Genomic DNA, 14,753 nt, shown 5'->3' with positions numbered 1-14,753 from the left:
AGTGGAAACAGGGTGAGATCACTAAAGATGAATATACCTCCTCTGCTCGTGCTTGTAGGGAGGCAGTTAGGCGGGCCAAAGCTACCATGGAGCTGAGGATGGCAACCCAAGTAAAAGACAACAAGAAATTGTTTTTTAGATATATTGGGAGTAAAAGGAAGGCCCAGGGAGGAATAGGACCACTGCTAAATGGGCAGAAACAATTGGTGACAGATAGGGGGGACAAGGCTGAACTCCTCAACGAGTTCTTTGCCTCAGTGTTCCTAAGTGAGGGGCACGACAAGGCTCTCAGTGGGGTTGTAGAGAGGCAGCAACAAGGCGCCAGACTTCCATACGTAGACCCTGAGGTGGTGCAGAGTCATTTGGAAGAACTGGATGCCTTTAAATCGGCAGGCCCGGATGAGCTCCATCCGAGGGTGCTGAAGGCACTGGCCGACATCATTGCAGAGCCACTGGCAGGAATATTCGAATGCTCGTGGCGCACGGGCCAAGTCCCAGAGGACTGGAAAAGGGCTAACGTGGTCCCCATTTTCAAAAAGGGGAGGAAGAAGGACCCGGTCAACTATAGGCCAGTCAGTCTCACCTCCATCCTTGGTAAAGTCTTTGAAAAAATTATCAAGGCTCACATTTGTGAGAGCCCAGCAGGGCAAATTATGCTGAGGGGAAACCAGCACGGGTTTGTGGCGGGCAGATCGTGCCTGACCAATCTAGTCTCTTTCTATGACCAGGTTACGAAACGCCTGGACACAGGAGGAGGGGTGGATGTCGTATACTTAGACTTCAGGAAGGCCTTCGATACGGTATCCCACCCCATACTGGTGAACAAGCTAAGAGGCTGTGATGTGGATGACTGCACAGTCCGGTGGGTGGCGAATTGGCTAGAGGGTCGCATGCAAAGAGTCGTGGTGGATGGGTCGGTCTCGACCTGGAAGGGTGTGGGCAGTGGGGTCCCGCAGGGCTCGGTCCTTGGACCGATACTCTTTAATGTCTTCATCAGCGACTTGGACGAGGGAGTCAAATGTACTCTGTCCAAATTTGCAGATGACACAAAGCTATGGGGAGAAGTGGACACGCTGGAGGGCAGGGAACAGCTGCAGGCAGACCTGGACAGGTTGGACAAGTGGGCAGAAAACAACAGGATGCAGTTCAACAAGGAGAAATGCAAAGTGCACCTACGGAGGAAAAATGTCCAGCACACCTACAGCCTAGGGAATGACCTGCTGGGTGGCACAGAGGTGGAAAGGGATCTTGGAGTCCTAGTGGACTCCAAGATGAACATGAGCTGGCAGTGTGACGAAGCCATCAGAAAAGCCAATGGCACTTTATCGTGCATCAGCAGATGCATGACGAATAGGTCCAGGGAGGTGATACTTCCCCTCTATAGGGCGCTGGTCAGACCGCAGTTGGAGTACTGCATGCAATTCTGGGCGCCACACTTCAAGAAGGATGCGGATAACCTGGAGAGGGTCCAGAGAAGGGCAATTCGTATGGTCAAGGGCCTGCAGACCAAGCCCTACGAGGAGAGACTAGAGAAACTGGACCTTTTCAGCCTCCGCAAGAGAAGGTTGAGAGGCGACCTTGTGGCTGCCTTTAAGTTCATCACGGGGGCACAGAAGGGAATTGGTGAGGATTTATTCACCAAGGCGCCCCCGGGGGTTACAAGAAACAATGGCCACAAGCTAGCAGAGAGCAGATTTAGATTGGACATTAGGAAGAACTTCTTCACAGTTCGAGTGGCCAAGGTCTGGAACGGGCTCCCAAGGGAGGTGGTGCTCTCCCCTACCCTGGGGGTCTTCAAGAGGAGGTTAGATGAGTATCTAGCTGGGGTCATCTAGACCCAGCACTCTTTCCTGCTTATGCAGGGGGTCGGATTCGATGATCTATTGAGGTCCCTTCCGACCCTAACGTCTATGAATCTATGCCTCCAGCCACAGGCCACTTATCCTGTGGTGTCCCCACAGCATGGATGCAAGCACTCCCTTCTCAGTTGCCTATTGTGAGGTATGCTGGGCTGGGTGCTTACTCCCGTGGCATTTTACGCAATCATGACTCAGTTCCTAATCAGTGACACTTTGGAACAGTTCAACTGCTAGTTGTGTCTGCACCCTTATATTCATTGTTGTTAGGGTCTGGAAGGGACCTCACGATATCATCAGGTCCAGCCCCGCTGCGCTTGGGCAGGAGGGACTGCTGAGATCAGATGACCCCAGCAAAATGTGCATCAAGTTGTTTTTTAAAGATCTCCAGGGTAGATGATTGTACCACCTCTGGGGGGATTCTGTTCCAGACCCATGGCACTCCAGTCATTAGGATTTTTTTCCTTATGTCCAATCTGAAGCGATCTTCAAGCAGTTTGTGTCCACTGTTTCTTGTCTTCCCCTGGGGTGCCTTGGTGAACAGATGCTCCACCAGGTCCTGATGTACACCCCTTCTATACTTATAGGCTGCCACCAAGTCCCCTTTAAGTTGTCTTTTCTCCAAGCTGAACAGTCCCATGTCTTTCAGCCTGTCCTCATATGACCTGCTCTCCAGACCTGTAATCATTCATCTGGCTCTCCTTTGGACTCTCTCAAGCTTCTCCATGTCCTTCCTGAAGTGTGGTGCCCAGAACTGGACGCAGTACTCCAGTTGCAGTCTCACCAAGGCCAAGAGCAGAAGGATGACATCCTTAGTTTTGCTTGAGATGCATTGGTGGATGCATTCTAGTGTTTCATTCACTCTTCCAGCTACAGTATTGCATTGATGACTCATGTTCGTTCTGTGGGCTATCGCAATCCCCAGGTCTCTTTTAGTTATGGTGCTGGCAAGTGTAGCACCGCCAGGCCTATAAGTGTGTTGCGGATTATTTCTCCCCAGATGAAGCACTTTACATTTCTCCATGTTAAACATCATCAGGTTTTGATCTGCCTACCTTGCAAACCTGTCCAGGTCAGCCTGTATCCCCAGCCTGTCCTTCAGCTTGTACAACAGGGGTGGGCAAAATGCGGTCCGTGGGCCAGATGTGGCCTGCCAGGCCATTCTATCCGTCCCACAGGGTGCCTAAAAATTTTAGAAAATTAATATATATCTGCCCCTGGCTGCCTGTCATGTGGCCCTCGACAGCTTGCCAAAACACAGTAAGTGGCCCTCCACCTGAAATAATTGCCTGCCCTGTTGTACAATATCTGAGGAGAGGTGGGCATGTAGGAAAGAGAAGCATGAAAGTTGGCACACTGAGAAGACAGACACCTAAGGCAGCCAACAGGTAGGCTTGGCAGAATTCAATTTTTATCTTTTTATAATTTTGATGGATAACATCAGTGTTTATTTTTAAGCATTTATTTTGAGTTTTTATTGATTTAAATTTTCAGGATCGCATGAAATTAGGAGTGTGGGGGCAGACAATTTATTAATGACAAATGTAACTACTGTAGGACTGCCACCAACTGAATGGCAGAGCTGCCATCAGGCCCAGCTCTGCTCACTTATAGCTTCCTCGTTCGCTTTGTCACTTCCTTTGTTTCCAGTCACTTGGGGTTTTCGGGAGTTTGTCCAAACTAACTACAGTCAGCACAGTTTTGTAGGACTGCTCCCCCTGTTGTCTCACACTCCATCAGCCATCACCTTTTTCTTACGTCCCCTTTCTATACATTTCAATTATTAACGATGGAAATATTTTTTCGTATGTTTGAGGTGAAATTGATGTTTATCAGTGCTTCCCAATTAAAAATGGCATCCTGCCAAGCCTAGCAGTAGAAAATGCTGAGGGCAGAGGTGAGTGCTTAATATAGACAGTGAAATATTCACGGGACAAGAACTGGAACCTAGGGCCTTTCTCCCAGGTGAGTGTGTAACTAGGAGTTTGGAGTTGTGCTTATGTGTTCTCTCTCTCCCTATATCAGTGATTCTCCATCAGGGAACTACAGTTAGCTGTGCAGACATGATTCACCAGATAAACCTAGAGTTTTCACATGAGAATTCACAGTGTTCAAAACATTCTGACCTGTTGGGGTCTTTCTGAGTTCTTTGCAACAAAGCATTGTTCTTATTACTTTTCTGTATTCGAGCAAAAGAGTAAAAACTAAGAACTAGCATTTTCTGAAGCATGCCACAAGTCTATTGAGAGGTGCCTGGAGTCTAAAAAGGTTGAAAACCACTGCCCTAGATCAAGGAATATTTAATTACTGGGGTAAAATACAACATGGGGGAGTAGGGGTGTGTGTGCGCACACGCATGTGTACCCATCCTCCCAATAGAGTATAGTTTGGGAGATTTGATTTATGTCTGCTGAAATAATAAAAGCTCACTCCTTTTTGTGTTTTAGTTATAGGACTAAGATGATAGGGAGAGTTGCATTAATATTTTTTCTGGACTTGAGTAAGGTGGAAAAGAAGTAAACTTAAGTGCCTAAAAGGTGACAGGATTTGGTCCTTTGTCTATAGCACCCCTCACAGCAATGAGGAACAGAAGTCTGACTTCCAAAATGGATTATGTGATTTCTCTTTAAAAGGATCATCAGTCAGAAGGGCCATGAAGGCCCATGTTGATGTCTTTTGACAGAAAAGTATTTAAATAAAAGGTACATCTTTTCTTTTTGCTTAATAGCTTAATGTCAGCTCTTGGTATCAACCTATTTTGTTTTTGCTGTATGTTACACAGTAGAATGGTTTCAGTGACTCATGGTAGTGATTTTTCCCAATCTGAGCACTGATTCATATCTTAGTCACCAGCTCTTATGCATGCAATGTTGATAAACATAATCTTGGGCTATGACACGTCTATGCCAGATGACTGTTTTCACTTTGTTAGTTCTGCAAAGCATGTTTCTAACTTTTAAAGCACAACAATTTGGGTGCCTCAAAATACTCTAAAAGCAATCGAGTGCCTCCAAATTTCTCTGGAAACCAGCTATTAAAATGTAGACTTCTGCGAAGTGAGGACATTCCTGTAGGTTTCCTGTTGGTCCGTGGCAGGCCTCTGACAAGCTTTAACTCTTCCTGGTACCCACATGTTTTTAGGCTTTGGCTAGACTATTAACACAAGTACTGCAATGAGGGCAAGTCACTTATAAAATGTAAAGTGCCTGATCCATGAATTCCTGATCCCCTTCTTTTGATGGGAAAATACCAGAACGTCTGGTTTTCAGAAGGCAGATGAGAGGGAAAGGGAGGGAGAGGGGAATCGGATCAAATGTTATCTGATAGCTATTTAAATTGCAGAAGATGGAATTTTCGAGAGAACCTAACTTGCTTAACTACACAAGACCCACTCAACTAAATAGCCAGACTAAAAATGACCTATTGAGCATCCTATTTAAAATGCCTTTAGAATCTGAAAGGGGTTCTCAAGTTCATGGGTATATATCCACAAACTCTTTTTACAGGCATGATTTAAACTAACAATACGTGCATCCACAGAATGAACTGGCTGTATAAATCTGTGCAGTTGTGTTGCACAAGCAGCTACTTAAAGGTACACGCATTCATAAATGAATGTGAATTTCAGTTGTTGACGCAAAAATGCATGTGAAAATCTTGTGGGTATCATGCCAAAATGTATCTGCATTAGAGGCAGCACTTCTTGAAAAACTGGATTAAATTATTTACTCTTATACTCTCTTTCTCATATAGACTGTGTTGACAGTAAACAATTGTAAGATTCATCAAGGTCCTATTACACTCTCAGGTATTTTAGCAAAAATTGCCAACAAAGGAAGCAAATAGAACCCAGATTTCCATTTGTGTTACTATAAATGTCTGGATAATGCCTGTCAAGCCTCGTTTCTCTTTGTTTCAGTGCAATGCAGATTAGGCTAGTAATTGTACCAAGCTCACCTTTAGTGTATGTGTATAGATGTGCATCTAGCATTTTAGGTGCTTAAAAGGCTGTACAAAGCAGGTGTGAAAAGGTCCCCGTGTAGTGAACTATAGGCTATATTCTGATCCAAGATACAGCAATGTAAATCCAAATTTCACTAACTTCTATTACACTGATATAGTTGAGGGACAAATCTGCCTTTGTTTGTTTGGTTTTCGTTCTTCAGCGTTCCTGAATAGTTAAAGCTAACATGTTTCAAGTGTCTCTGATTTCAGTGCTCAACCTGAGATATTTGGCCTAATTTCCAAAGCTTCTGAGCACCCTCCCATGGTATTAGTTGCAACTGTGGAAAGAAGTGACTGGATAAATAAACAGTACACACCAACGAAACTTTTTCGGCCTTTGTGATTTCCCCGAGGCTAAGGAGTGAGTCAGTGGTAGAACCAGAAATAGAGCTTGATTTCCTGGCTTCCAATCTCATGTTCCTCCCACGAAAGGAAACTTTAGTCAGGTTCACACAGAATCAGTATTAGTAAAAAAGGCTTTTGCAACTTTTGAGAAATATAACATATGACCACTTGCGTAGAATGGAAACTAATGTTATGCTTGTATTGCTAACATGCATTTGTATATTTGAAAACATCTTGGACCAAGCAAAGTCTATATATGTTCAGAGGCCCAAATTGTTTGCTTCATAGAAAGTGTGTTTTCTTTCAGTGAAAAAATAAAAATACACATTTCTTTATAACCTTAAAAAAATTCAAATGATGCATTAGAGCAGCATTGGCCACCTGTAGCACAGATACTACAAGTGACATGGGCAGCCAGTGTGTATGGCATGAAGCAGATTGGGAAGGGACAGGCAGGCTGCACAGTAGCAGATAGGATAGAGGGTGGAAAGCAGAGTATCAGATCAAGTGCGGAGCAGAAAGCAGAACAGTAGTTTGTCAGGGAGCGCAGGCCAGGGAGAAGAAAGCTGAGCAGCAGACTGGGTAAGGGAGAAGGATTGAAGTGGCACTTGGGCAGGGTGTGAGGCTAATTTGTGGCACACCTGCCAAAAAGTTTGGCCCACATTGCATTAGAGCGCATTAGAGGTCCCTTGGCTCTCATAAGCTTTTGCTTGTCTTTAGCTTATGGTCATGGCTTTTCCTAGGATTCCTGCTCCCTTGTTCTGTTCTGCTTGTCCAGTTCAGCAGGTGGCCCTGAAAGTGCATTTGGGGAGTATTTTCAGGGATGTGGTTTCTGCAGTTTGACTGTGGTTCTGTCTGTTAACCAAGGCTGCTTGCCAGCACTGCTGTCTTGTCTACAGCTGGTTTCAGAGTGGATTCCAGAGATCCAGCTCTTATTCTGGTTTGTTGTTAAAATATGCTAGGCTGGATTAAACTTTAGGTTTAACAAGCACCCACCCTCATTTAATGCTTTGTTGTCTTTTTCCTCTGAAAAGGGAAAAAAAAAAATTCTTCCCAATGACTGTACATCACCGTACTTTAGCAGTTAACCCTCCCCCCCTTCAAACATTTTAGATCCATATATGTAGGCTTGGCAGAATTCAGTTTTTATTTTTTAATAATTTCAGTGGCTAAAATTGATGTTTATTTTTAAGCATTTATTTAGATTTGTATCAATTTTAAAAATTTGGGATTGCGCACAATTCAGGATGTGGGGTGCAGACAATTTAATAATGACAGTATACTGTTAGCTTTATAAAATTGTAGGTCAAAATATAAAAAGTAAATATCCATAAGTCAAGAAAACATACCTGCTTTAAATCATTCTGTTCATTTGGTAGTATATTCATACCAGGCTGGAGCCTTCGCTCCCAGGCCCAGGGGCTCGGTTAGGGGCTGCAGGCTGGGGCTGCCTGTGGCGCTTGCTGCCAGAGGAGGCTTGTCCGGGGATGCCTGGCTGTCAAGTGCTGTTGAACTGCCTGAGCCCCGACTGCCAACAACCTTGCACCTCAGCAGCAGGACCCCACAGCAGTGTGCCCTCCTCCAGGCTCTGTTGCCAGCAGCTGGCATCAAACCAACCCTCCTCCCAGTGCATCCCACTCAGCACAGCTTGCAGCTTCTGCAGCAGATGCCCAGGCTGTTGCCAGAGTAGTGCGTGGGCAGAACAGCCGGGGCCCCCACCACCCCAACTGGCCACTGTGTATGTGTACATGCATGCGTGTGCACTCTCACATACATGTGCAGTGCCCCCTGTTCTGGATTTTTTTTTTCCTTGTGTCCCCTTTCTATAAATTTTGATTATTACTGATGGATATATGTTTTCATTGGTCTGTGAGTGTGCCGTGAAATCAACACTTATCAACATTTAGTGATAAAAATCGAATCCTGCCAGGCCTACATATATGCTATTAATATGCCTTCTCCCATCTTTTGAGGATTTTTTAATGGAGTTTTCCTCTAACTGAAATCAAACATGCAACCAATTTTTTAGCACAGATTAGAGCAGCAGGAGTTGTAAAAATTATGATACATAATCTTGGTTTCATTTCATAGCATGGACTGGATTATGCTTATCCCCAGGATTCCTGACACTATATTTGTAACGAAGGGTAAAGCAGTGATTCTCAACTGGGCTTCTGTGAGATCCTTTTAAGGATACCGGGGGTGGTGCAAAGATGTAAGCACATGCAGAGGGGCCAGGCAAGGGGAGGGGGAGCAAGGAGGCGGTAGTAGGCAATTGTCAATCCTTCTGGACCATGGTGTATGCATGAGAAGTCACCAGGCCCTTCGATGCATATGCCTACACAGGAATACAGAAGAATGGAGGCTGTCCAGACTTCCTATCTTCCCTTGAGACCCTTGAGACAGAATTCAAAGGCCAGACTGAGTCTGAGGGTCTGGTGGCTTGATAGCTGTAGTTATAGATGCGCCTGGGAATCTAACCTGGTCATCCCCCTGGCAGACAAGGAATCTACCACTGAAAGATTGCAATAAATTAGTTTTTGAAATGGGGTGATGCTAAATTCAGAAAAGTTATGGAGGGGTGCCTAGAGTCTCAAAAGTTTGAGAACCATTGGTCTAAGGCAGTGGTGCCCAACTTTTTCCCCCTTGGGCCAGATGGATGGTGCTCAACTTTTTCCCCCTTGGGTCAGTGGGCCTAATCCAGCACACAGGGTGGTGAAGTGGGACCCAATCCAACTAGATTGTGGGGTGGAGGGGTCAGGAAACAGCCCAGCTGTGACTGGGCCCTACGGAGGAAGGAGGCATGGCCCAGCTCTGACCTGGCTGCATGGGAGGGACATGGCCTTGCCCTGATCCAGTCCTGTGGAGCTTGGGAACATGGCAGTGGGGAAGCGTGGCAATTTTATTTGTCACTGCCCCTGCATTAAGTTTGCTGACCCGTGGGGAGCCCCGTGGGCCAGATGCCATGGCTCTGCAGGGCCACATTTGGCCTGTGGGCTGGGAGATGCGAATCCCTGGGCTGAGGGGCTGTTGCTGTTATGAGTAAAAGAGTATCTCTCTAACTAGTCACAGCATTGTTATCTGAAATGCTTGCAGCAAACGTGGTTCAGGTCTTTGCACTTTCTTTTCATTAACTGAACCAATTTGGTACATTCAGACTTATTTTGCTGCCTGCCTGTGTTTGTATGTGGGAGATGTATCCCATGGTACCTCAGCAGGAGAATAATGTGATAGGAGAACATATATAAGGAGAGGCACTAGCAATGCAGAGAGCAGTGAAGTTTAGGAGAAAGAAAGGCCAGGCAGTAAGGTGGCACAGACCAAGATACCAGATCCTTCAACATAGGACAGCAAGATTGCAAAGTGGTAACAGGAAGACAGATATGCCTATGTAGGTGGCTGTTGGCATAGGCAACATACTGTTAATTATTGTTGTGCTAAACAGATATTGTCATGACACAAGTTATGCCACGAACTGGTTACAAAACTGCTCAGTGGAAAGCTATATTTGGGCTGGGTCACAGAGTAGTTGTTCTACCCTGTCTGGTGATCATTTTCTTGGGGGTGGGCCAGAATGATCCAGTTCAGGTTGAAGGAAGGCTGTGGCAAGGATCTGGCTAAGGGTGAAGCATCTGGCTTCTGGGCTGTAGTGTGGCACGGCACAGCGTGGCCGAAGCCTTCCACTGCTTACTTGCACCATAGGCTGGAATCAGTGGCTCTGTAGGCCAGATATAGTCTGTGGGCTGTACGTTGCTGACCCTTGGTCTAATACACATGAAGAACAGGAGGGGAAATTAACTGCAAGTCTGCCGGTCTTAGAACTACCTTTTTTTGTAGTTCTGATACCAGTTTACTATTTGTTTCTCCCCTTACTGAGTACAATCTTACAGTTCCTATTGGAACATGTACCGCTATGTACCTGCTTACTCACACCTCACGCACAAGAATATTCTAGTGTCAAAAGTTGCTAAGTATTGATACATATGAATCCTAGTCTACTAGCCCATCACATTTAAGAAGGTTGGTAGAAACATTTGATTTGATAGTTACTATAAGACTCTGAGATTCATTTCCAAAGTATTTTCTTGAAATCAGGAAACTGGGCAGAGAGCACTGTAAAAAAAATTTGCTTACCTTAATTACTGCATATTTTTGTAAGATGACAACATTTTAGTCTCTGATGTTAACTCATGAACTTCTTCATGCATTAGCTGTGCAAGCTCAGCACAGGCCACTTGTTTTAGAAGCTGTCAGCTCTTTGCAGAGGGCTAGAAATTAGCTTACTGATTCTAGCAGATCAATTCCATTTTGTTTTTAAAGGAGGCAGCAAGGATTTTTTTTTGAGGGGGGGAGGTGATATTTTAATTGTAATATGGAAAAAAAGTGTCAAGTTGGAGTTGCAGGCATCAACACTAGTTATTTAATGATTTTAACATTGCTATTTTCATTTAGCTTGTCACTTAAGGGCCATCTAAGGTCAAGCAAAAGCATGAAGGTCTTATGGGTGCTTCATTTTACATCCAAGAAAATTGGCATTGCATGCTGTAATTCTAGCTCATCTCATAAAGATATGCTGTCACTGGATCTCAATACTTTGTGATAGAATTAACTGCATGGCTAGCTAATTCACTTGTACAGAAATTGCCCTTGTAACAAATATGCTTTTTTTTTGTCTGTCTCGCTCTACATTCATGACATGCTTATATCTCTTTCTTTGATTTGCCTAAGCTAATTATACACTGACAATATTACATCAATATTTCCAAAGTCATCTGTATTACCGACCTAGCAAGGAAGTCTGCAGATATTTTATCATTAGCAGTTGAGCTCTGAAATGAGTAAGTGCCCAAGAGCTGCTTCTGCAGAATATAAGGCTTTGTCTTTTAAAAATAGTAGCCAAAATATTCAAGGACCTGCCTACAGTACCAATAATTGAAAACCTCTGGTGACTATGGCTTTTTTCCCCTATTGGTCAGGGGAGAACAGTTGGGGAGAATCTTTATTCCAAAATAGGCAAATATGCCACATCTCTAATACCTGATCCATCTCCCCTTCATATCATTAGGGTTTTTTTTTTAATTTCATTAGTTGTAGCATCAGGTCTTTCTTAATACCAACTAATTGATTTTGTGTGTCTGTAAACATCTAAAATCAGTGTAAAGTTGCTAAATATTCTTTCATCCCGAACTATTCTACAGAGTTAACATACATTACAATAGAACAGCAGCTTTTTAGAGCATCTTCATTTACACATGTAGAAGCCAATATAGTAATCTTTGTCATGTTCCATTCCTGTCCTGACTGTGGTTAAAGTATTAGCTACATTACAAACACAAGCAGTGTAGTATTATTTCTACTTTTGTTGAGGCCTACATATAATAAAAAGCTGCTTCTTCTATTGCATTTTTTAAGTCTTTATACTGTATTTGTGTTTAACCCTATTGGGTTCTTGATAGCAACAGAACAGGTAATTGGTGAGTTATTATTAGTGCATGCAGGCATGTTTGTTTGTACTGAATATTACAACACAATAACTTAGTTGATACTTAGTTTTATGAGTTATATTTTTTATCTTTTATTTCAGATGAGGTGGACAGCTGTCCTAGTACAACAGTGTGTTCTGCTGGTGACATACCTCCTAATCACTTTGGAAGCAGTGCCTATAGACATAGACAAGACAAAAGTGAAAGGAGAACCCCATGTAGAAGGAGAGAAAGTAGAAAACCCAGTAAGTAAATTAATTTTAGTAAATGAAGATCATGTATTATGGTTTTAGTGCTTTCCATCTTGAAATGTAAATGCATTTTTGTTGGAGTTACATATGGAGAGAAAAATAGTCAAATTCTGCATGTCCATGTGGGTATCAAAATCTCAGGTTTAGGCATTTAATATTTGCTCCAGATTCCTTGCTCAGATAGGACTGGCAAGGTAACTAAGGCAATGCACACAGCTTCTGATGGGATGAATTGCCATTGTTTAACATAAACTTCTCCCAGTGGATTGAGTATCTTTAAAAGAATTTTTCACCCATTCATCTTTGCCGAGATGAACACAACTCCTAATTTGGTCTTCTAAAGTGAATGACAGAATGTTAGATTAAGTGAACACAGATTTTTTTCAGACACTGAATTTTCTTGGTAACAAAAGCACAATGTCTGTGAATGCAGTAGGTAATCATGTCAAAGAGACAGAGTTAAGATTATGTGTTCACTAAAGCGGAAAATGAATTTTTGTCCAAAGTGTATGTAACAGTTTTTAAGCAATAATATTATTTGATGCCCACTGCACAGCAAAGTTCTGCTATCAAACACAAAATCTTGGAAAGGGCTTATTCTGTTCCCAAAACGGTTTCAGTACCAGCAATCTGGACTCCTGTGAATTGTTCTTTTTGCTGAAAACTCATAGGGAAAACAATGGATGTAAATATAGCCTGATGCTACAAGAACTTTGTCCAGCTTGTGAAAACGCCCCTTTTTCACAATCTGGATTGTCTGTTAAATCCCCAGCAATGCAGTTTTGATACCCTGCACTTCCATTAGGTTCCCCCACTCTGATTTACTTGATATTTAGAAGGCAAGCAGGGTATTGGACTTGCATTCCTTGTGGTTGCTTCTTTCAACATTGGAAGTAGGTGGAGAGAGAGAGGCAAGGAGAGAGAGAGACTTTTTAAATCTTTATTATACAAATATTAAAAACCAATGGTGCAAGTTCTAAGTGTGTGGCCCTCCTGCGGGTTGATGATCATGAAACACTTGGCAGCGACAAAAAACACCATGTCACTGGAGTTTGAAACCCACTCTCCCATGCCTCTCAACAAGCTGTCTGTCTTCCTTGCGGAGGGCCCCCTTGATGGCCCAGCACCGCACAAGGATGTCTGCATTTTGTTGCAAAGTGAAGTATCCAGATTCACATGTGACATGAACCTGGACCAGAAAATGGAGGAGGCAGAAGACTTGGAGGGTGTCATTGGAATCAGCCCAGAGGGAGAGAGAGAGGTGGGGAGAGGTGTGGGTGAAAGAGAGAGAGAAGAATTTTGGGTAAATGGATCAAGTGGAAACTCAAAGCTTTTTTCCTTCTTGGGGGAACTAAAAAGATTTACAGAATTCTGAATCACTTTGGCTTATTTGTCTAACAGGTGAATTATAAAAGCTCTCACAATCTATTTGCATGATAAACCCCAATGGGTGTGACGTGCATTGTAACAGCTTTCTTTATTCCCCTGTCGGGTGCCAGAATAAAGCACAGGAATTTAACTTGTTATATTTTGTACAACTGAACAAAAGCACAGAAATTCAAGTTTTATTGCTGATGCTTTGCAAGTCAGAGCATTATACCTTGGATGTGGCTGGGGTTTGAGATTCAGTGTAATTTTTATGCAATCAGACTTATATGAAACAAATACATATAACAGCGTATTTTCCTGAACTGAAACTTTTTCTTCTAAAGGATACTGGACTTTATTATGATGAATATCTCAGGCAAGTGATAGATGTCTTAGAAACAGATAAGCATTTCAGAGAGAAACTTCAGACTGCTGACATAGAGGAAATAAAGGTAGGTCAAAGATCAACAGCATTTAATTAACAATGTTTAGACAACTACAAATCAATGAGATTTTAAGACTTTAGCATATTGAAATTTGTTTGTTTGTTTTACTTTTTTTTCTTTTATGTTACCTTTCTCATTTGGTTGTATTTAAATGCTTTGGCTAGATCTTTAAGTCTGTAGCTATGGGACAGAGTCCCTGTTTTTTAAAGGAATGGTGATATTGGATATGGGAACTATATATCTCAGGGCAGAGTTTCTCATTTGCTTTCTAGCTCAGGGGTGAGCAAAATGGTGGATTCAGCCCAGCAGCCAGACTCCCATTTTCCAGCAGCCCCTGCCCTTGTCACTTTCCATTGAGATCCCAGCAGTGGCCAGACTGTGACAGCATGGGGCTGGGGTTTTTATGTAGACCTGCCCTAGCACTGCTGGCAGGGTGTGTGGTAGGGTGGGGACCTGCTTCAGGTCTGGGGGCTGGGATCTTGCAGCGGTGACAGCATGGTCCAGAGCCAGGGCACAGCCATGATCTGCTGCCTGCATGCTGCTGCCAATGGTGTGGGCTGCAGATCGTGGCTCTGCCCCGACTCCAGATCATGGTGTTATTGCTGCAAGGTCCCAGATCCTGAGCAGCAACCTGCCCAGTTGTGCACCCTGCCAGCACTGCTGGGGCCAGCCTCAGTGGAAACTCTGGCTCTGCACTGTCACAGCATGGCTACAGCTGGGGTTTCCCTGCAAACCAGCCCCAGTGACATGGGCAGGGGCTGCTGAGAAATGGATTTCACTGTGGGCCCAATCCAGCCCACAGGCCGGACTTTGCCTGCTCCTGGTCTAGCCACTATAAAGGAGCTAGAAGCAGATTTCTTGCTTCAGGAAATGCATGTTAGAGACTCTCCCCCAAAAGAAAACAGGAAGACTTAGAGTAATTTGAATTTTTGAGTCAAAGCTCAGTATTCAGTTTTCACAATGGTTTGACGACATTGGTAACTACTACTAGTACAAATG

At 43.7% G+C, this 14,753-nt stretch overlaps 1 protein-coding gene across 2 annotated transcripts in view; it reads left to right on the top strand.

Moving 5' to 3' along the window:
• The window catches only part of NUCB2 (nucleobindin 2), a 57,324-nt gene that overhangs the window by 11,295 nt on the left and 31,276 nt on the right, over positions 1–14,753 (top strand). For both annotated transcript variants that reach the window (XM_014602412.3, XM_019477022.2), the window contains exons 2-3: positions 11,791–11,934; positions 13,653–13,760. In XM_014602412.3, coding sequence (XP_014457898.2) covers positions 11,791–11,934; positions 13,653–13,760 — 252 coding nt within the window. The remainder of the gene's footprint in view (positions 1–11,790; positions 11,935–13,652; positions 13,761–14,753) is intronic.

The sequence above is a fragment of the Alligator mississippiensis genome, chromosome 2 (assembly GCF_030867095.1).
Source record: "Alligator mississippiensis isolate rAllMis1 chromosome 2, rAllMis1, whole genome shotgun sequence".
Classification (NCBI taxonomy): Eukaryota; Metazoa; Chordata; order Crocodylia; family Alligatoridae; genus Alligator; species Alligator mississippiensis.
This window is presented reverse-complemented; position numbering and strand designations above follow the sequence as displayed.